At 38.9% G+C, this 23,750-nt stretch overlaps 2 protein-coding genes across 5 annotated transcripts; one reads left to right on the forward strand and one right to left on the reverse strand.

Annotated features, from left to right (window-relative positions):
* The first annotated feature begins 6,324 nt into the window (after positions 1 to 6,324).
* Positions 6,325 to 11,675, forward strand: LOC311256825 (carotenoid-cleaving dioxygenase, mitochondrial-like). Of its 3 annotated transcripts, none has more exons than XM_084352181.1 (11): positions 6,325 to 6,920; positions 7,013 to 7,224; positions 7,333 to 7,448; positions 7,702 to 7,804; positions 7,948 to 8,076; positions 8,919 to 9,079; positions 9,196 to 9,363; positions 9,523 to 9,660; positions 10,088 to 10,270; positions 10,582 to 10,692; positions 10,892 to 11,675. In XM_084352181.1, exons 1-11 carry the CDS (start codon positions 6,544 to 6,546, stop codon positions 11,006 to 11,008), a joined length of 1,815 nt encoding a protein of 604 aa, XP_084208307.1. In that variant the 5' UTR covers positions 6,325 to 6,543; the 3' UTR covers positions 11,009 to 11,675. The 3 variants fall into 3 exon arrangements, with proteins under 3 accessions (XP_084208307.1, XP_084208308.1, XP_084208306.1); XM_084352182.1 differs by lacking the exon at positions 10,892 to 11,675 and having other exon boundaries at positions 6,325 to 6,580; positions 6,719 to 6,920; positions 10,582 to 10,876; XM_084352180.1 differs by lacking the exon at positions 10,892 to 11,675 and having other exon boundaries at positions 10,582 to 10,876.
* Positions 11,676 to 12,024: 349 nt separating this feature from the next.
* Positions 12,025 to 17,824, reverse strand: tex12 (testis expressed 12). Of its 2 annotated transcripts, none has more exons than XM_084352184.1 (5): positions 17,748 to 17,824; positions 16,230 to 16,346; positions 15,806 to 15,914; positions 14,515 to 14,572; positions 12,025 to 12,737 (listed from the first exon to the last, which is right to left on the reverse strand). In XM_084352184.1, exons 2-5 carry the CDS (start codon positions 16,329 to 16,331, stop codon positions 12,593 to 12,595), a joined length of 414 nt encoding a protein of 137 aa, XP_084208310.1. In that variant the 5' UTR covers positions 16,332 to 16,346; positions 17,748 to 17,824; the 3' UTR covers positions 12,025 to 12,592. The 2 variants fall into 2 exon arrangements, with proteins under 2 accessions (XP_084208310.1, XP_084208309.1); XM_084352183.1 differs by lacking the exon at positions 17,748 to 17,824 and adding an exon at positions 17,337 to 17,453.
* Between the last annotated feature and the right edge of the window lie 5,926 nt (positions 17,825 to 23,750).

Below are 23,750 nucleotides of genomic sequence, written 5' to 3' on the forward strand. Positions count from 1 at the left end.
AGGAAATAGGAACCAAATCATTAATGTTAACATAAAAATTGACGACGTTGCACTAATGGTCCTCTGAAATATGCATTACCTGTGAAGTTCAGAGTGAAGACTTCCTTATCGTGACACATTATATATAATATCTCTGTATGACAGTGGTTAAACTCTGTCTGACTCCAGTCATAACAGATAAAAAGAAACCATAAAGCAAGTTATTTAAAGTCGAGGGGTCATATACAGTACAGTATGTCATTTGAAAGCTAGCACTGGGTTGCACTTATAAGAACACCCTCTATATCTATACAGGTGTGACAGGTAATCAGCGAATTAGGTGTGATGTTGAGTAAATCTTTGTCTTGTCATTTTGTTGTAGATACAGGAGACAAAGTAAAGTAAAAAATGATTCACCCTTTTATCAAGCACGTTATATGTTTTCACAAGTCTGCTCAAAAAATGGTGTAGTTTAACACTTGGGTGGTGCGTGACCCATGTGCTAACGTGTGGAGCACGTTCCAGCCTTGAGAGTCTGTCTCCAAAATAATGCTGAACAAAGGAATCATTTGTTCATTGTGCCAAACTTTATTGCCCAAAACAGAAGTACACTAAGTCAAGGGTGCAAAAAACCTACACAGACACCAGCTACCTTTATGTACATATAGTCATGGGTCAGACTTGAAAGACTTGGAACCTTTCACACACTGATCACAGCCGAACGGCATTATTATTGAATTTCACTGTTCTGACCATTGTATTAACACACATTGTTGACACAAGAAGAATCCAAGACATGACAGCTCTTTTTGCGGCACCAAATTCTCACCCTTAGTCACTGTAGGAAATCAATCACACCCTTTCTTGGTCGAGTTCATCTTCTGACATGAAGTAACACCATGAAGACGTGAAAACATGTTGGCCCTGTTGGGAGAAGCCTTTGTACCCAGGAGCTGAATCCACTACACAGAGGTCTGTAACTCTTGTACTTAAAGATAGTGGGAGTCACACACAGTGACATCACACCTAACAAGTCAATACTGAAATCAAAAGCTGTAGCAGGTGTAGCCTGAAGTACCCCTGCCACACACTGATTAAAGCAAATGACTTATTCTGGATTGTTTGTAGTTTATTCCTTTAAGAAGCTGTAATCATGTGTTCCAAGTTGTGGCCTCGTGAGCCAGATGTCCTCTTGGTGTCTGTGTGAGTGGATCTTTGTGAAGCACATTGCCCAGAGCACTCCCTCCCAGAGAACTGCTATTTCTGTGATCAAATGTACTAGGTCAAGAGTGGCTTCAAATTAACAAATTATTCCTTGACCAGTTTATCCATACACCAAGTAAACAGAATTTGAGCTTCCCATTTTGATCTTGTTCAGAGGAAAATTACTGCCAGATGAGCTACCCCTGCCCGATCCAAGTGGCTGCCTGATCCAACTAGTGCATGCGTGACTGGTTGGCAACTGGTTAGGGTTGGCATTAGCATCGGACCCACGCACATGCGCTACTCAGATCGGGTAGCAACTCAGTTACCATCCATGTCTGCATGGGTTCATTTCAGATCATTTCATTGAGATAAGAAGGTATAATGTATAATGAATATAAACTTAAAAAAGATTCCAGAGGAGAATTTGAAGCAAAACTATTTAATAAGTAGGTCAGTGGTTAATCAGTTCAAGTCTGCATAAAACTCAAAACTCAATACTCAAATTATTAACAAGTATTTATTTGCTATTGAAAATACAAAAGGTTCAAATATTAAAGTACATTTTAAGGTTTCGGATGTTTAATTCTTTTCTTTAGCCTTTACTTATTCAGGTAGAGTTCACTGAGAGCAATACTTTCTTTTACTGAGCAGCTCCACTGGAGCTATTGGGGTAAAGAGCCTTGCTCAAGGGAACCTCAGTGGTGGTAATGAGGGAGGGACAAGCACTGCCTTTCACTTTCCCCACCAAGATTTATCCTACCACTCCAGGGATTTGAACCAACAACTCTCTCCTCTAAACCTTTAGGCCACCACTGACATTTATTTAATCAACATAAACCTCATCAGACTCCTTACTTGTGAGCTAGTTAGCAAACTAAAAGGGTTAGGATTAAATTGATTTAAAAAATTGGCTACTTTGGCTCTGATGTAGTCTCTTCTCTGTAGTCTCTCTCAATGTACAGCCCACAGCACTATGTGATCTTTTTGTTACAAGTCATTTTGAAAGATCTTGTTGTGCTGCATGGCTCCTAAAATTGAACATGTTAACACTGCATACCCTCTATGGCAGTAATGTGCAGCAATATAAATCCCAGAGTCATTAACAAACAATGAGCTGATTATTGGTGTTGGTGATGTGGTTTCTGCTAGATTTCCATCAGGATATTCCCATCAGCTGTATTTCTGCGGCTGTAATCGATAGACACAAGATACCCTTTGTTCCCCGCCGTTCCAAAAAAGGATTTCTGGGGCCGCAATGTCCTAAATTTATCAAAGAACGGAGCAAAATAGCCTATATTTATAAAGAGCGGTTGCACACTGAAATGTTGTGGAAAATTTAGAAACACAGGTTCCTTCTTTTGTATTCGCTATGTACTGAGATGACCAAATCACTAAAAGTCAGTGCAATGCACATAAATCTGCTTAAACACAGTTTTACATAACAGTTAAAGGTTAAAGGTTGTCATTTTACAACGCCAGGGGTTGTAAAACAACACTGAGCTTATGCTACGTATGAGAAAAAAGTAAATAACTATGTTATATAGTGGAGTGTTGGTGATGAGTTGAGGAGTGAAGCTGCTCTGTAGTCTGGTGGTACAGCAGCAGATACTTCTGTATGTGTTGTCAGATGGCAGCAGGGTGAACAGACTGTGGCTGGGTGGTTGTTGTCTTTTAGTATCTTTGGGCTCTGTGCAAACATCTCACTTCACTGATGTCACTGATGCTCTGTAGATGGTACCAGTGATGTTCTGGTGGTTTTAATCACCCCCTGTAGAGCCTTCCTGTCCTGGGCCGTGATGACCCATGCCAGTTTGTGATGTTTCCAGTCAGGATGCTTTCTGTTGCTCCAGTTGACCAGAATCTTGCTTCAGAATATAGCCTTCCTAAGCTTCTGTAGGAAGAAGAGCCTCTTCAGTGCTTTTTAACCATTGTGGTGATGTGTGAATACCAAGATAGGTTTGTCACCATTGAGTTCTCTTAATGTCTGGGAGTGCAGTCATGATGATTTTCTATGAACTTTGTCTTGATTTTGTCCTACGCACTTCTCGATCCACAGGTGTGCAGAAGTTTTTCTCTGTAAACCCTCAAAAGTAGAAGTAAAGGTTCATTTTTCACACCTTTCTGCTTATCTGCCCCAGGGTTTTGATTTTTAATAAGACACTACTTTGGCTCTAACACAGCACGCATACTCAAGTAAAGTATAAGCACCTCAAAACTGTTCTCAGGTCCAGTATTTGAGTTACATTATCATGCAAGCAGAATTAAATGCATCTTGAATTTTGATGTATTACTGTAGCAAACTTCCACCACAGCTGGTCATGCATCTATCTATAACCTACTAATACTAATGATGTCATTGCTGCAGGGCATTAGTTGTTTTTGTGGGTATTCCCTAGATAATTTACATTATAGCTTGCTTGTTTACATGTTTGGTACAATGAAATCTGCATTTACTTTAAGTTTTGTTACAGGATTTGAAACTGGGTCAAGTCACAAAAGTCTGACTGAAGTCCCTGGGTGTCATTCACAAGGGTTCACTGTATTTGCAAAGTAGAGGGAACTTAAGGGCTCAGATGTATGTTCATACTGTACATCCCCATGTTCATGGGGGCTTCATATGAGGTCAGTATAGATATTTGGGGTTCCATGACATTGTAGCAAATGATGCTTTTAAATACTATTAGAGACAAAATTTCAGGTCTAAATTTCCTGAAAGACTGCTGTCCATCCATCCATCCATCCATCCATCCATCACATTTCATAATACTGGGACACACTGTTATTCACTGAATTGTGGATAGTTAGATGAGAAGAATAATATTATCTGCAGGTTTATAATGAAGCAGTCACCCGCTAATTAGCTTAGCACAAAGGATGAAAACAGGGAGAAACCGCTAGCCTGGCGTGTACATGTTATAACTACTTGCTGTTACGTGCTGGACTATTTCTCCATCAGGCACAGTGACTCTGCTTAATCCTCTGTAAAAGTAAGCAAACAAGATACAACATGTTAACAACTGAGCTTTAGAGATGCTGGTAGGCATCTGTTGGACAGAGCCAGGGTAGATATTTACCTGTTTTCCAGTCTCAAGCTAAGCTAACCAGATGTGAGAGAGGTGTCATCTTATCATCTAATTCATTGAAAATGCCATCCTTACAAATGGAGACATTATGCAGAGTGTTGATTATTGTTGACTAACTCAGCTTCTTTGAAAGTTTTATATTTGCAGGGTTTCTCCCATTAATACAATGGAATTGAACTAAATAATAATCACAGTGAAAATGTGATGCACAGAGTCTTTGCTAAAAGAATCTAAAGCTAATCTGACTGAATAAAGACATTTATGAAGTCAGGATAAACCTAGTTGGGTTAGAAGCCCTCCCTGGGTCCTGGGACTTTACACAACCAGGACTGGACTCTATTAGATGTTTTTTTGGTCCACCAATATCCAGTGTTTCTCTGGTTTAAAAGGGATACACTGTTTCTGTGTAATAGAGGTGAACTGAGTCTAGGACAAAAGCTAAGCTTGACTGCTTCCACTTCTACTCTGTGGAGGAAAGACTGTCCTAGCCGTTAGGGTTTGTAACAGTCAAGTCTAAAGCTCGATTATATAGTCTGGTTTGCATGGCGGGGAGGATTATATGAACGCCTTCACCTCTCCCACCCGAAGACATTGCAGTGCATGATTCGGCAGGCTGACGGGATCTTATCTGACCCTTTATCTGACCCTTTATCTTTCCAATTCCCTCTGTTCTGGAAGGAGATACAGGGTCCCTTTGCACAACCGTTATTAACATTCATTCATCCCATTGTCAGTGAAACATATTAATAGGCAGCTCTTGGGGTTCAGACGGGGGAGATAACTCAGACCAAATTCCACCAATTACTTGCTGTCTTGCCAGCATGTGAAGTGAGATGTGTTGTCACTTGTAAACTAAGTACATAGATGTGTACGTACTGGGAATGATGCCTCTGAATCTTTATGAATGTAAACAGTGTGAATGACTTTGTGACTTATTTTTTACACATGAGGTCATTTATGTGATTTTAATGTAATGTCTGGTTTTGTGCAGCACTTGCCCTAATCATAGACCAATTAACCTTGACCGTAATCTGACAAACCCATGCCCGTTGTTTCAACCCTACTACATATGACGTTAAACAATGTCCATGTGTGTTGATATAGATAACACAAAATGAGAGCTGATAAGTGTAGTTTTAGACCATAAATAATAAAAAGAACGCAGAAGATGTTCTGTCGTTTTAAGTCAGGTAACTGAAGACGTAACCGTTGCAAAGTAGGGCAAATTGAATATTCAGAAACCATAATATTTTTCATCCCTATGTAACTCGTTATATTAAAACATATGACAAACAAATATCAGTAAGCCAGTCTGACAAATTATCTCTATCAGGTCCTGACTTATGGCTGACTGATTACTACCTCTTGTTTATCAGTAATTTAGATTCTGTGACCTTTGTAAGAAACACTTCACAATAACCATGATGAATAGATGGTTAATTTATAGTTATTCAAACATTAGCTAATAGTTATTTTACTGTTTACAAACAATGAAATGCTTAATCAACATTTTAATAATCATTTAATTATTGTAAAGTTTGCAACTGATGTCTGTCAGACTTTGTAAATGTTTAATAAATACTGTGTACTTCATCTATAAATATTATTTGGATGAGCCTTTAAAAGTTGTAACTGATCTTTATAAACCTTTACAACTGATGAATAAATGGATTAAAAGCATTTTATTGTTTGTTAACAGTTAAATAACTATTAATCTAATGTTTAATTAGCCATACATCAGCCCTGCATTCCTCATGCTGTGCTCAACTGATTCACCTTTCAGTGCCCCCATTGGGTGATATGCATTGGTGAGTTGTACAGTGTGATAAGCAGACATCTGGCACTTATTTTCATTACTGCTCCACATAAACCCAAAAGGACAATCATTATTTGTGTTTGTGATAAGAAACATAAAAACAAGCCATCAGTTCCCCATCACTAAATGTGTCTACACATATTTAGCATGACCAAATCAGGATGAATTACCGTGTGGAATAAACTAAACACTTGGCCTTAAGATCAAGTGTTTATCTCTGTGAATAAGTTACCACTTGTATTATCTTGGGATCACAAAGTACTTCTGTTTTGTAGGGGATTACACAAGCGTGAAATCATTGCCTGCTTGCCTACTTTTTTGAATGTTTCAAGGGGGCGTCACAGCCAGTGGGACAGTATAAAGCTCAGTTCAAGTCGAGTCAAGGAGAAACAGCAGCACCACAGGAGGACTGTTCACGCCTTTGACACTGCTCCATACTCAAGAGACAAAACAACAGCCATGGACACCATCAAACAGGAACAGAACAATGCCAAAGGTATGCATGTGATTCTACTAGCTGTGCACAATTTACCTTCACAACAATTTTTGATTGATTATAATGTTCCTTGTTTTATCTGTAGAAAATATGACTTTGGTTCACACTTAAATATGATTTGCTATCTTTTTTCCATAGAACTCAAAAAAACAAAAACGCCTGGGAAGAACATCAACCACTTCACAGATGTGCATGGTCTGCCTTGCATTGAGAAGATTGTGAGTTCAGTGGAGGACACCCCCGAGCCCATCATCACCAAAATCACTGGACGAGTCCCAGAATGGATCAACGGAAGGTTCTTGAGGAATGGGCCTGGGAAGTTTGAGATCGGAAACCAGAAGTGAGTCAAACATCTTCAAGTGTTGATACATCTACTGCTGCCACTACGTCACAAAGCTCACTCCTTTCTCCTGTTCTCTCCATTCTTACCAGGTTCAACCACTGGTTTGATGGCATGGCTCTCCTGCACCAGTTCAAAATATCCAATGGTCAGGTGACTTACAAAAGTCGCTTCCTGTCCAGTGACAGTTACCAAGCCAATAAGGAGAACAATCGCATCGCAGTGTCAGAGTTTGGCACCGTCATGATGCCAGACCCTTGTAAAAACTTCTTCCAGCGCTTCCTGTCAAGATTTGAATTACCAAGTGAGTGCATGAACAGGAACCATACTAGAATATGAGTGATGAGTGAACTGTTTTTGAGGTTGATCTGTTCTGTGTCGTTAACTTTTGCATCTTCGTCTTCCCCTCTAGAGCCCACAGATAATGCCAATGTGAGCTTTGTGACCTACAAAGGTGATTATTACGTCAGCACGGAAACCAATGTCATGCACAGAGTGGACCCTGAGACACTGGCTACAACTAAAAAGGTAACGTGATGTTGAATGAAAGACATGACATTGTAATTGACAATTCTGTGCACGGCAGTTTGTGTGTTCCTCCCTGTTTTGACCTGGTGCTTTCCACATGATAGCTAATGCAAGTCATAAACTACTACAATGATCAACTGGATTGATGGCAGGCTTAGTGGCTACTGGCAGTCCCGACTGTATGATTGGATTATAAAATATAAAAAAATAAGAGCTAACAAAGTTTTTGCACTCATGTATTTGTACCTATTAGGTGGACTGGAGCAAATTCATTGCTGTGAATGGAGCTACGGCACACCCTCACACCGAGCCTGATGGAACAACATACAACATGGGGAACTCCTACACCACCAAAGGTATGTTAGAAACATCAAATCAGTTTGTTCACACTGCATCATAGAAGTCTGAATATTAACAGACAAAGGGTACAGAACAACAACACTACTCCCCACGTGTCTGATGATCTTTAGTAAATAAATAATTGTATCTGTGCTGAAAGGAGCCTACTACAACATCATCCGAGTGCCGCCAACCAAGGAAACAGCTGACGAGACCCTGGAGGGAACCACAGTGCTGTGCTCTATTCCCTCAGTGGACAAGACCAAACCATGCTACTACCACAGCTTTGGTGAGCAAAAGTTCTCACATTCAATTCAAAGTTGAACCTTGACTATAGACCCAATTAAAAGAATTGGGGTCAATCTTTGTGTGGACTCTACCAACATGTCTATAAAGATTTCCGTTAAGGAGGCACTGATTTGATACGAGGGCTCAGTATCGGAGCAGGTAATGACCTCATGAAGTGGACTAGGTATTAGACCGAGCCAACAAAGTCAAAATTCAGTGTCTCTGCCATCACTCACATTCCTTCAGTCACAGATGACTGCCGACTCAGGGATTGCTACAGCAATCTTAACTTAATTAAAACCTTAATAATGGTGATACAGGGCTACACTAAAAAGTATTTTTATTACACATTAATCTGCCAGTTTTTTAGTCACTTGATAGTTTGGCCAATGAAATGTCAAGTTGACATCTTCAAATCTTGTTTTGTCTGACCAAAAGTCCAAAAGGTATTCAGTTTATTAGAAAGATAAGCAGCAAATCCTCTAATGTCAGAAGCTGTAACCTGAAAACTTGCAGCATTATTTCATATTTTTTTCTTGATAAACAACTAAAATGATTTATCAGCTATCGAAATAGTAGTTGGTAATATTTCAGTCAATCAGCTAACTGTTTATCGATAACTCTTTTCAGCTGTAGACTGATCCCAATAAGCTCCATGCAGAGAAATATACAGATTTTGAATTTGGGAATAAGAGAGCTCTGGTATGGGATCAGAACTAGGTACTGACTGAGGAGAGAAAAAGTTGAATTTGTGCATCTAGCTTTCTGAACACAATGTCAACAACTGATTAATCTTTTCAGAGTTTTGAGTACAAACTCATACCATTTCTCTATCCATTATAGCAATGTCTGAGAACTACGTGGTGTTCATTGAGCAGCCCATCAAGATGGACCTGTTGAAGATTGTTACAGGAAAGTTGAGAGGGAAAAGCATCAGTGATGGCTTTTCCTGGGACCCAAAACTCAATACTGTCTTCCACCTGATTCACAAGCAGACAGGAGAGGTAGGACTCAAACACGCATCTTGAGTTGTCTAAAATGCACCCTATTCACAATGCTTGTACTGTATATTACACAAATATGGGTTGCCTTCATGCTTCTGTTCAATCATGCGTTCCAGGTAAACTCGATCAAGTACCTCGCCAAGCCACTGTCAACCTTCCACCAGATCAACGCATATGAGGAGGACGGCTTCTTAATTTTAGATATGTGTGCTTCAGATGATGGCCAGGCAATCAATAACTACAATGTCCAGAACCTGCGCAAGTCTGGAGAAGCTCTTGATGAGGTAAGCAGGTTAAGTAGAGGTCAATGCTCAACAGGCATGGCATTCCACTACTTGTCCAAGAACAGGTAGAATTTAAGTGGAGTACTTCAGTTGCTTTTGGTTCAGCCGAACATTAGTTTGTTTGTTAGGGCTGAAAATATGTTCATATTTCCCCATCAGGTGTATAACACCTTGTGTAGAGTCTTCCCACGACGTTTCATTCTGCCTCTGAATGTGGACGATGATACACCATACAACCAGAACTTGTACAACCGGCCCAAAAGTACAGCCACTTCTACAAGAATTGCCAAGAACAAGGTAAGCAGCCGGCATAATAAACACGTATTGACAAAGTAAACACTGTGTATCCCAGGCTGTGTCGAACCTGTCTTTGACATGTGCATGCTTGCACAGAAGAACATTAATTGAAGACTTGGGTTAATAAAATGGTACCACTGACAGAAAGGATACTCAGTTTTGCAAACATACAGGTTAATGTTGTGCTGTGCTTTGGATGGGTGATCCATGTCAACATGAATGCCAGGACCCAAGGTTTCACAGAACAACATTGCATTGTAACAAAACTATCAATGTTATTCACTTCACCTGTCAGTGGTTTCATTGTTTACCCCAACTGTTTTATTACCAATAAACAAGAACCCTAACTCTTTTTCACCTTTTGATCCTACATTGATAGACCGTTACCACAGTTAATTTGAGATATGAACTATTTTTCTCTATGCAGGTCTTCTGTACCCATGAGGATCTCCACGGGGAGGATCTTCATCAATATGGAGGTCTAGAGTTTCCTCAGATAAACTATGGCAAGTACAACACCCACCCCTACCGTTACTTCTATGGCTGTGGCTTCAGACATCTTGTGGGAGACACACTGATCAAGATGGACCTCAACGGGAAACACATGAAGGTGAGTCAAGTTTAATTTTTTTCAGTCTCAGATGTTTCCAGGTGTTACAGCATGGAAAATTGACTTATTTTAGTGATATATGTATCAAGTTATATCAAACTTCCTGTCTATGATCATTTCAAGCCAAGCAACAACAAAAATCCATGATTAACTGTCAGATCTGAACATATTTGCATATATAACACAATTTATAAATAATTTGTAGTACTTTTATAAGATTAACCTTAAGATTTGAAGAATGTAAAAGAAAAGTAAAACAGCAGCAAACTTGAAATCCAAGAGTCATGAGTAACTACTGTATTTTCTCACAGGTGTGGGAAGAATCTGGTGTTTATCCCTCTGAACCAGTCTTCGTACCCTCCCCTAATGCCACGGAGGAGGATGACGGTGTTGTCTTGTCTGTGGTCATCACTCCAAATAAGGTCAGTGGGGATCAGTTAAATTTTCAAAACAAGGAGCTCAACTTTAGTTGTTTTTCATTTTGTAATGGCAATAATATGACACTTCCAGACTGTCTTTTAAACACATTCATACTGCATGTCACAGTACCTTTTCTTATCATAATCCTGAAGCTATAGTGAAAACACTATATAATTTTTCTTGTGTCTAAATTTTTTTAAGGACAAGAGCACGTTCCTCCTGGTTTTGGATGCCAAAACATTTGAGGAGCTTGGCAGGGCTGTTGTCCCTGTCAATATCCCCTACGGTTTCCACGGGACATTTAATGCCACAACATAAATATTTAGACAGGTGAGAAGGAAATAGAATGGTGAATGTACCTCTGACCTCAAGTAGAGACAGAAGTCATAGCAGAAGCTTTATGCTATGTAAATATTGTGTATGATGTTTTGTGTCATCATACAGACAAACAAAACATCACAGATATGAATGTATAGTTTGCTTGAACGTGTTAGCGAAAATGCTAAAAAAGAAAAAAAAAATTCCATGTTGTATTATTATACTGATGTTGTGCTGTGCTGGAAACCTTTTGAAAACACGCCCTGTTGTAAATATGTTTTTTTTTTGTTTTTCATTGGTTTTAATAATTCAATTCAAATATATTTACGTTACGAGTGCAGCAAGATACAGGCTGAGTGGCTGAAACCGAGGGCATCGGGATAAAATGAAGAACATTTCTGTCTTTCAAATGCAATTGCTGCCCGGTATACACACTGTGACTGCAATAAAGAAGTTTTACACAACAGGAAATGTGCAAGTTCAGCAAAGACTCTTTTTATGGCATCCTCTTTTGTAAGAACCAAAACTGAAGCAGAATGGTATACTTTGGCACAGGGTTCCACATGTTGGAGGAACCTATGCTAATTTGTTGTTCTAATGAGTGACTAGTGAAGGACTTATTGAAAATGTATATTTGTAAGTAAAGACTATGAATACTCTAAATAAAAATCTGTACTTAAGCATCTACTCTATGTGCACTCATTTCCTCCTTGTAGTAATTATTGTTGTGGTAAGTAATGTTTGCTTGCCAACTCAAGGTAGACATTATACAACACAACTTTTACTTTAACCTGTAAAAATATCGTAGAAAGGCATTGTAATGCTGCAATCAGAATGGTAGTTTCACTCCATATAAACTTTACATTTCAGTCACTGATATCATAGTAAAATATTTACAAAAATAAACACTTATTCCACAATATTGTGAGTTCTAAATATTTAACAGTAATTATTAATTCTTAATTTCTGAAGCTGTGAAAACTAAGTGTGGCACACTTACACCCTCTGCTGGCCAGTCATTTGTCTTGGTACTGCTTTAATTCCATTTCAGAACACAAGCTGAATATAAAGCAGAAAAACTTTCTTTTCCTTTAGTTTAGTTAGTTTGGGATATGGATAAGTGCACTTACACTTCTTTCATACACAACAAGAACATATATAGTACTTATTGAGCACTAATTATTTAAACAGTAAAACATTCATTTGTGCATACTGACCTTTCGTTTAGAAAAAAATATAAAGCATTGAGTTATATTAAGGATACATCACAAAATATAATATAAGCCTACTATGAAGAATCAAAGTGTGTTGAGATTTGGAGAAGAATTAACATCCTATTCAAAATGAGCTCATAACTAAAAAATCACATAGCAGAAAACATATATTCAGTTTACAGTCAAAGCAAGGTCGCATTGTATGAAGCTGTGCTCTAAATGTAACATTTTCATAGAATATTAGTTAATATGACTGAGACATGAACTGCAGAAGGCACATGTACAGTACAACAACAAAGCAAAAGAAAGCCATTCCCCAGGAACATAAAGCGGTCTGTTTTACTACATGTGTGAAGTCCTTGCAGCAGACTTAACCCTGCAGTTTGTCAGAAATTAGTGCCAATGTTTGCCTTAGATGGGTTTTCTTCTCTTTAAGGTAGAACTCAAGGTTTTGAGCTTTTGCCAACATGCCCTCCAGTTTCTTCATCTGGGAGGTATCTGCTGCAGCTCTCTCACTGCAACAAACCACAAATATCCACATTTAAGACGTGAGACTATGACAATATGAGTTTTTTTTGTTTGTTTTTTTTTTAAACGTGTGAATGTGTACTGAGCTTCTGAGTGGTCTCAGTGACCAACAGGTTTTAAGTGTGAAGTACATTATTTGCCATTTGCTTTTAGAGGAACCCTGTTGAAAAACTTGACTTGTGTCATTAAATCACGTGTCCAGCAGGGGTCAACAATATAAATGGCCCGGTGGTCCGGACATACTTTTAAAACCGTCAGGGCCACCAGAACGCTCCAAGCACTGGCCCGGTGGGGCCAGCATGGATTAAAGTTCTCCGTCGCTACGACGGATTTCCGTCATTCAAACTTAACAGAGGCGACTTGTGAGATCAATGTAGATCGGAGGAGAACTGTTGGCTGATTTTGATTGACAGATTGTCACACTCTACAGCCAATTGTATCGATAACAGCGTGTGCGCGCCTGACCAATGACAGTGCAGTGACCCACACAGGGCGGGATCTCAACACGGAGCTGCGCTTAAGTTTAGCTGCTTAGCTAGCAAGGACTCGTCGCGCTGCTACGTTATCAACTGAGTTTAGTCAGCACGTGAGAACTCGTCTGACACGGAGAGTCTCCTGTTGTGTGCTACATGTGTGAAATAACAACTATAGTCTGGACTTTGTCTGCAGTGTATCTGTGTAAACGGCTTCAATCAGCATCTCTCCCTCCCCTCTGGCACCGTGAGTTACCATGGTTACAGGAACGCCCTGAAACTTTATAATGATGATCAATAAGAAGTTTTTGGTTAGTTTGACTGTACAGAATCATGAATGTTGCCTGATTGTAGCTCAATGCTGAAATCTTGTATTATAACATATAGAACAAAGCCTCAGAGCTTCTTTGATTATTAACAGTATGTTAGTGATGACAGAAAGGTGATAACTCGCCATCAGACTGTGGAGGCTGCAAAAGTTTCTGTTTGTATGATGTTTTTTTCTGTTAAACGATAAGAGGCTCACTTTAAACAATATTATTAATAATAATAATTAATAATAATGATGATGAGAAGAAGAAGTAGAAAAATAGCGTACTGAAAAGTTCTATAGATGGTTGATTATTTGAAAGAGTAAAACTTGAGAGAAGCTTGGCAAAAAAAAGGCACAGATTTATTTCATAGATTGAAAATTACATTGAAAAGACAAAAAACATTTTAAGTGTGAATAGAACAGCTGTTCAGATCATCCTCCTGTAAAACACTGTTGGTCAAATATATAAACTTGATGTCTGCATTAGAGAACATGGTGTGGGGTGAGGCTGTAAATCTTATATTATTTTTTTAGCATGTGTCAAGTAAAACGCCCTGTAACATGGAGGGGGTTGCAAAAATCAACCAACTGAGGAGGAGATGGAGGAAGAACTGATTGTGCTTGAGTAATGCAGCACTGTTTGCACTTTTGATTTATGTATTTGCACTTTTAGACCTCAGTACTGCAGTATTAAAATAAATGTTATTAAATCAAATTGTTCTTTTCCGTTATTATGGGGATCAATTCCTGAGTCAGTGGTTACAATGGTGGGGCCAGTGATCTTCATTTCCACTGGCCCTTATTGTCTACCCCTGTCCAGTATTACCATCTTTTTCTTCTTCAGGAGGAAAATTGAGTGTGGGGCCATTCCTGTCTATTTAAGCCAGACACTAGAAGAGGTTTCCAATTTCCTTTCCTTTTCCTTTTTAAGCATATTTTGTATAGTGTGTCTTATGTAGTTCTTTAAATATGACCTACCTTAACACTTCAACAAATGTTGACAACAGCATGCGGACCTCTCCACAACAATTGAACCCTATAACAGAAAGAAAACAACAAGAGCAATGCTGCAAATTTCACTCGGTGGCAGATATGGATATAGATAGATATATCTTAGCTTTACAATCAGACTGAAGTGTCATTAGGGAAGGGTACCAACCCCATATTTAAAGGGCCCAAAGGCTAAATTATGTAACACCATATTATTGATAAGCTCAGACGTTATCAGTTCTTTAATCAGTACTTTTTATCGTTTTGGTTAAATGTGTTATCACACTGCTGCTTCTCCTCTGCTGAGTTCCTCCAAACACAAACACACACACACACACACACACACACACTGTAATCAGCAGAGCAGATAGGCGGTGGTGGAGACAGTGAAGTGAACCAGGAAAAGATAACACAAAGTTTGCTCAAGTTGTTTACAACAATGCTTGTTACTGTGGGCAATAACACATTTTTGAGTATAAAGCCAATACTTTATCAATACACCTGTTCAACAGGCATAAACATGTTGAAATGATATAACTGAAGTTGCAGTGATTTTGCTGTTGTAAATATTACTGTCGTTGCTCTAGAAACAATATTTAAACATTCAATTCTATTCCTGTTCTGAATGTATTCTTTTTATATACGGGGTACATTATATACGGGTATACACACATGTGTACATATATATACATATCTTTTTTTAAATTATTTATTTTGTTATTATTGTTATTGAGTATTGATAAAGAACCAAACGAGTAAGGAGTATAAAAAAAGAGTGGTAGTATCAATAATATCCTTACAATACCCATCCTTAATTGTCATTTCATTGAATTATTTTTCCAATATTTTATTAATGTGAACTGACAAAGACAGTGAAGTGACACAGAGGAGTGAGAAGCAGAAAACAGACATCAGCAACAGTTTGGAATCAAACTGTTGACCTCACAGAATGCTTTTACAAGACGTTCAAATTCAAGACGCTTGTCACTGTTTGTCTTTCGCACCTTTCACAGGCAACTTTTTAGCTAAAGGGTCACTTCCTTCTAACTTGTAGTGAGGTTGTGTTTCTAGCAGGGTGAACAGCACAGTTTCTCTGTTGCTGCTTTCATTTACTTTGACGTAAAATAACAAGTTATTTTTTGTCAAAGTTCGAGAAGAAATTTGCATGGACACAGCCTCATGGTACTATATGTATTTGTAGGCTAAAATATAATTGTCCGATTCAACTATGAGACAAGCACAGTATTTTGTGTGACGAGCAGTATGACACTGCACATACCTGCAGTTGAAGCTTCAATTAAATCTGCTGACTCAAAAGTGGATGGTTTAGAGGGAGGTTTTTTCTTTTTCGGCGGAGATTTGTCTTGATTTGCGGGTGCATGTTCCATCTATTGCAATGAGGAAAAGAATATTTATGTCTTTAAAAATGTATTTATACAACAACTGTAACAATTCTGCACCATTTCCAGCACAAACACTACTTTAACCAGCATAGTTTTAACTAAATAAGAGAGAAACTAGCAGAAACCCAGCAGGTCATTTCACCACATTTTCCTCTCAGTATCTATTATACTCTACTTTCCAAATTGTCATTGATTCTATTGGACCTCATTTACGTCTTGAATAAAAAAAGAGCTTTTGCTTGTAAATGACTGAATAAAGTCGCCCTCTTGAAAGAAGAGGCTAACAGCAGCGATGCTTACCTCTTGTGATGTTGTCTGTTTAGGGCCCTCGTTGTTGTTCACTGCCCTCTTGTTGAACTCTGGTGCGATCAGTTTTCCTGCCATCGCTGTTGCTTCTTTCATTGTGAAGTCTTGTTTCTGCAAATGAAAAATAAAATTAGACAATTGAATGACAGATAGTTTGTTAATCACAGAGGTCTGTTTGTCTCTCACTACCACCACAGAGCGCTACAGTATAGTTTGTGCTAAAATAGCATATAATATAGCATAGCAAATAGCAAATATGGTAGACATGGCAGATTTGCATGGGATCAGATCATAGATTTCCTCTGCAATTATTACAAACTACTGAAGGTCCCCAGCTAACCCAGTCCTGTGCGAATATGGCATCGGGCTCCACTGTGGAGAGGAGGTGTGTGGCTCAGGACTTATGTATTTGGTGACACCTGAAGGTACTAAACGTCCTCCATATTATTCTTTACTCTTGATAGCAATCTATCAATAGTCCATCCTGTAAAAGGGATCCCTCCTGAGTGTCTTCCATGTTTTCTCTTTAATTGTTTTATTTGAAGCCCCTTGAGGCTCTTTGTGATCTTGAGCTATAAAAAATAAAATTGACTTGACATAACTGTGACTGATTTACACAGTTGATGGCATCTATTGACTGATAATAGTTAAATAATAATAAATAACTAATAAAAGGCTGTACATTATTGTTTACACCATCACAAACATTATTATTCTCAAGTTGCAGGAAAGTACAGTATATAGCTAGAGGCATCAGGTCATATGATAATCTTTCTTTCTAGCATTAGTTATGTCTTTTATGGTGGTTGGTTCAGCCCTAATTGTGAGTACATTAATATAACGTTGGCAACTGGTCTTCAATTGCTGAATATAATGCTATCAACCAACCTGTCAGCCAGGAAGCTCATCAGCTTAACATTAAATAGTTTATCCTGCTGTTGGCATTCAGCTAACAAGCTAGCTAATATACAGCTAAAGTAAACTAATAAAAACTAAATGGTAAGTTAGCAGATAAGCTAGCCGCCAACCTAGATGCTAATATATTAACTAACTGCAATTAGCGAAGATTTTTAAAGGCAACGACAGCAAACCTCTACTTACACGGCTCCAAGGTCTGTGTGGAGGAGCTGAATGTTTCATGTACTCATTTAACTGATGGCGACATGACAGTTGACTGTCTGCGTCACTCAGACGAGTTTAACGGTCAGAGCAGCGCTCGAGCTCTAGCGTGTATGGGCAAATGCTGCATTCAAACGCCCCTTGTAATTTCAGGAAGCATTAAAAAAAACATTGAAGAATAACTGCATGTTGCATAAGACTGCAAAACACATTCATTTAACGTTCATAAGAATTATTATCCTACCCATAATGGAATGGTGTAGGGATGACGTGTTTTTGAAAGGTAACCCGGAAGTTAGCATCGTCCGTGTTCCCTCTGTGGGATTTTTGAATTGGATTTTTGAATATCTCTGAAAATAATCTCTGTGACAAACGCAAGTTTGTGATACTTACAGGTTTTGTTCATCAAGATAATCTTCACAGATGAACACCACTTTGTGACGTTTGAAGCGAAAAATGGAATCTGTAGCAGTAAAAAGCTAATGTTAGGCTACAAACAGGCTACATCACGGTCACATGACTTAAACATCACCACCACTAAGCCTCACTACACAGTTACTATGTAGGTTTTCTATAAACTGATCAATGTACAGGTTGTAAAGTCAGAGTTAGATTAGTTTGTAACTCAAGTGGGCCTGTAAAGATGGATGATGTATTTTATGTCGTAGAACAAAACATGTATCTTCAGCCTGTGGTAACCACACACCTTATTTCACACATTTAACTGAAAAGCAATTCAAAAAACCCACTGACCGCAAAACGAGGGAACTGGAAGTGCACAAATGCTAACTGAACTATACCACTCTATAGAATAAATGTTGTCAAAGATACAGTGAAAGAGACTCAGCCATTTTATTAATTTACTGCTATTGGCCGCGTTTCCCAGATTCGATCGTTCTTAAGGACTTAAGAAGGCTCTTAAGAAGGGTTCGGCTAAGAAGGAGCGCTAAGATGCGGGTGTTTCCCAGACGCGTTCTTAACTGCCTTCTTAGGAGAACCTTAAGATCAAGCCAAAGAAGCTTCTTAAGAAGCTCTTAGTGGGAGCTGTCCACCGCGCTGCTGCTGTGCTGAATCAATCGATGCCAGGCAGATCGATCACCCACCTCTTTATCAGCGCATAAGTGTGTGTGTGTGTGTGTGTGTGTGTGTGTGTGTGTGTGTGTGTGTGTGTGTGTGTGCGCTGTCAGACCGGGCTGTCCAGGCAAAGAGATCCAACGGCCGTTGGATCTCCACACGGGGCAGCCGGTACTTTGCCTGGACAGCACGGTCTGACAGCACGTCCAGTGGGGAGAAGTGCTGACGCACGTATGCATTTATGTAAACCGTCTGGCTTCGCGCACGGCGACGCTGTTGGTTCGCAGGGAGAATGTGCTGTATTGCAGCCATGGTTTCTCACACGCGCGGACTTTGGCAACGCAGAGTAGCAGGGGAAGCCTCTCTGGATGAGGTTCAGCTGAGTTTAATACATCTGTTCCCTTGATATCTGTGAAATGCCACAGGGTTGTTGTTTTTTTTTATGTGTAGTAGGCTACTATAAACTCATATATGCAGATGTTGTGGAAAACTTAAACGTGTAATTCAATAAAAAGTTTTTTTTTCATCTACCATTTTCTTATTTTTTTTTCTTGCGCCAGTGGTCCGCAGCTATGAGCGCATTTCAACACTGAGCATTGTTTTATTATTTCGCAAAGTGGAGGATATAAATTTCCCTGACGCGGCTTGATCACTGAGCATTTGGTCGCTAAGAAGGCTGTTAAGAGTGGGTCCGCTCGATCTTACATATCCTTCTTAGTGAAAGATCTTCTTAAGCTAAGAGCGACTCTGGGAAACACATCCTTCTTTCACAGCGTTCTTAAGAGCGCTCCTAAGAAGATCTTAGCACTTAAGAGCTTCTTAATGAATCTGGGAAACGCGGCCATTATTATTTCTTTTTTTTTTTTTCATTTTCAGTTGTCAGTTTTGTAGCTGGAAGGCGACCTGAATCTCTGCTGTTAGGAGACTTTCATCTTACAATTTTTGCATCAGTCCACAGACCTTCCTAAGGAAGCTAATCAGATCTTTCCAGTAAAGATTTTCAAAGCATTCATCAAAAAGGCTTTTTTCTAAACCAGTTCCTACTGTCCTTATTCACATAACAACTGTTGCTGATGAAGAAGAAGCATATCGCATTAAAGACACAACAGTCCACACCCATGACCTGCAACACCTGCAGCTTCATGAACAACATACCAATTTATCATGTCATTATGAGAAAGATTTGTGATATTACAAGATAAGGTGATACGTTGTCACAACAAGAAAGGTTTATTGTAAAAAAAAATAATTTGGAATCTAGTAATAATAATAAAATAGGTCAAAATAACGGGAAACTACGTTGTTTAAAAGGAGAAAAGTATCTTGTTTTAATGAGAAACTGAACAAATTTTGCCATGGTGGCAGCAAAATGCTGCTGTAGTCGACATCATATATATACATAACTCAGACTCAACATTATTTTAAAGCTCTACCTTTAAAAGGTCCAGTGTGTAGGATTTGGGGGATTCTTTTTGCAGAAAGGAAATAATATTTATAAAAAGAAAATAATATTATAATCATGTTCTCAATAGTGTATAACCACCTGAGACTATGAATTGCTGTGTTTTCGGTCCCTTACAATGAACCTTTTATATCTAGAGAGGGAGTATGTCCTCTTCTACCGAGTCGGCCATGTTGCACCGCCATGTTTCTACATTAGCCCAGAATGGACAATCCAAATTCTTACTCTAGAGAGGACCATTCTCTTTTGTCATGTTCAAGTAAAGGCCACCATATGTAGGTTATTATACAAGCTTGGAAAGGAGGGCAAAGTGAAGGGGTATTCTATGATTGCAATCTGCAGCTTCACTACTAGAGGCCTCTAAATCCTACACACTGGACCTTTAAAGCACTACTTTCTAAGCTACTGACCAATTATTCAAGACCTGAGCAGCTCCAAAAGTGACAGATCCATACCCAGATGGGATTAAGATGTTTTCTGCACATGAAAAATGTCTCTTTTAACAAGACTAACACAAACTGGCTGTCATGGAAGCGCAGCGTCTTCAAATCCCTTCATATAACCAGGGTGGATTACATCAATGGGATTATACAGAGGAAGATTAGAACTACACAGTGAGTAAAGTGGATGTCTGATGAAGCTGCTAAAGTGGGTTTAACTACAGATCAATGCTGCTGTCTAGTGGCAGCTAAGTGGATTATTTCAGTGTGACAAATAAAATCATAAAGCAGTCACATAAACCAAAGAGAGAAGATTTACAAGTGATCAAGGACATGTAATCCAAGGTTTGAAAAATAATAAAGTGAAGAAACAGAAAGGTGCAGTATCAATACAGACACTTTCAGTGTGGCATTAATGAATATTAGAAAATGATCACACTTAATAGGATGTCCTGCACTTGTTTGCCACATGAAACAAACCAAAACATATTTTAAACATTAGAGGTAATAGGGGAGAGTGACCTGGTATCAACATCCATCCTGAGTGAACTGATCACAGGTGGACAGCTCTAAGTACAGGTGTGAACACCTCCAAGGCACACTGAGGATACACCTGAGATCCAATCACTCAGACCTCATTCAGAGGTGGTCACGTGTCATAGGCCACATTGAAGGACCGCCTGATGTCCTCCACAAAACAAGAAGAAGCCACAACAACAGGCAGAACGGCTCACACTGTCTGAGCTCCATGTGCTTCACTGTACTGTAAATGATATGTATAGGCTCTCCTTACCTGCTGATGTTAGCATCAGCTGTTTGTGAACACAGTCTGTTTCAACTGATCCAACCATTGAATTAGTAACCACAATATCACCAGACTCCCTTCATAAATGGTGTGATTTTAAGAGTTGTTTCATTTATTTATTTATTTTATTTATTCATTTTATTTGTCAGGGACAGTGCATATTGATGAACATTGCTGTAAATATGCCAGAATTAGCCAAGAGGCTAGTTTTCATCTGTTGTCCCTGGCCAGATGTAAAGTGGCATCCTAAAATCAAGACGCAGGTTTAAAACAACAGTTATAAAACATAAGATAAAAGTAGGACAAAGACATAAACAACAATAAAAGCAGGACAAATACATTAGCAACAATAAGCAGAGCAGAACCAAGTGCAACAGAGCAGGGACAGACAATAGCAGCATATGACATGTACAATGCAGCAATTTTGCAAGACAGACAAACAAAAACATACAAGAGCAATCACAAGCAGACTAATCTAAGGAACAAGACAGCAATGACATGAGGAGAAACTTAACAAACTTTGTGAAACGGCTACAACAAATTTTAAATCATTGGTGTCTTCTTGTAAATTCAGCATTAAATCAAAACATGAAGTTGTTTGTTTCCTTGTAAAAAGTGTCAGTTTGTGGCAGCATGGCTGTACCAGCCTGTCTGCTTCTGTGCGTCTTACCTGCCACCATTTAGCAGCTGTTTGAACACACTGTTTACACTGATTTCACCATTTACACTCAATTTATGAAAGAAGACAATATTTTATTAATTCTAAACATGTCACATTGTACCAATACACTAAACAGTAACCAGTATAGGCTACTTCTTTGTCCCCCGTGGAAAAAGTCCCCAGACTCCCTTAAAAACTATCTCAATTTTGTGTGTTGTTGAGTTAAGAGAAACGTTTTGAAACATTGTGAAACGCTGTCTACTAACAACTATTTGGGCTTTCATGTAAATACAGCAATTGTTATACATTAAGTTCTTTATTTCTTTGTGCAACGTCCGTTCAAAACTTTCTCTAAAGCTAATATGAGGCTTTGGCCTTCTGACTGACTTTTCATAATGGAGTTTAAAGGTTTAGGTTAAAATACACCCTTTTGGAAATACGTCAATGTCCTGGCTGTACTTGCCTTATTCCATCCGGGATGTGTTTTTGTTCTGTGTCATCTCAGTCTGCTGTATGTAATAATTAAAAGGCATCATTTGCACAATGTGCTTCATATGTGTCATATTTCTCCTCTAACACACTGACAACCATATTTGGATTAGTACCACCTGAACTCAGTGTACATTAACAAACTCTCAGAGGAAATTGGTTGCGTATAGAGGAAAAGACATCATCTCCTCCCCCCATGCTGATGGAAAGTCAGGTGAAGTTTCGTAGTCCACAAAACATTTGTGGAGTTTCACAGCAAAACAGCGTTGCAGTATTCTCATAAACAGCTGAAGTAGCTGGGCACATAAAATGGCTCCATGCAGTTTGCCCAGTGTAATCCAAGTCTTTAGAAGCCCTGCGATCCCAAATGAATTTGAAAGAGATGGTATTTACACCCTCAACATGGAGTTGGTTGTGCACCCACATCAGATGGGGAGAGCACTTTTAGCTTGCTAGCTACAGTGAAGATTTCTGCTTAAATAGGGTGTAAATATTGTCTTTTCAAATCATTGTGGGATCCAGGGGCTTTTGAAATCTTACGCTGGATTAGCTGCACAGAGCCATTTTATGTTTTAAGTTTTTTTTCCAGTTGCTTTTTACATTTTAAAACAAGTCTCCAGCTACTTCAGTTGTTTAGCAGAATGCTGCAACGCTGTTTTGCTGTGAAGCTCCAGAAATGTTTTGTGGACTATGAAACTTCACCTGACTTTCAATCAGCATGGACCTGAGTGGATAATGACTGAATTTTCATTTCTGTGTGTACTTTTTCTTTAAGCATGTTCACTGACAGGCCTTTTTCAAAACAGAGGTGATACAAATTTCATCAATATCATCATAATCCATAAGGTAATTAACTACACCTGTGCTTTTCCTCCATGACAAGCCAAAATGTCTGCTGTACATTAGTTTTCAATTAGTTTTCATATGTGGGTGCTCCTTACTGTGCAATGCATGAGAATATAGAAACTCGTTTGGTACTGATTGGTCCTGAAGGTTTTGAAGACTGAAGAACAGTTAGGTCTACAGCTTGTACTAATTACACTGTCCATCATATAAACTGAAGGCACAGAGTGTCAAAAAAAAGACCCAAACATGAGACACACAAGCAGGCAGATACGAAACAAAAATCAAGCTCTATTAAACAAAGCTGAAAACCAAAAGGCAATGAAATAAAAACAAAAAAAACAAAAGCAGGCAAAGGCAAAAAACAAAACCAGAGAAATCCAGGAAACAAAAGCAAACAAAGTACAAACCAGGAATAACACGAGGAATCAAAAACCTGGAACACACCATGGGGAGATGGGACATGGAGACACAGGAACAGGCTCAGGGAAACTAAACAGACCAAGTGACAAAGAGTGGGGCACACAGACTCTACACAAGGGAGGGATAATTGGGCACAGGTGAAACACATCAGGGTTTCACCTGTGCCCAAACATTACCCACCACAAAGGTGGGTAACAGA

This window comes from Pagrus pagrus (assembly GCF_965226575.1).
Source record: "Pagrus pagrus genome assembly, chromosome: 4".
NCBI lineage: Eukaryota > Metazoa > Chordata > Actinopteri > Spariformes > Sparidae > Pagrus > Pagrus pagrus.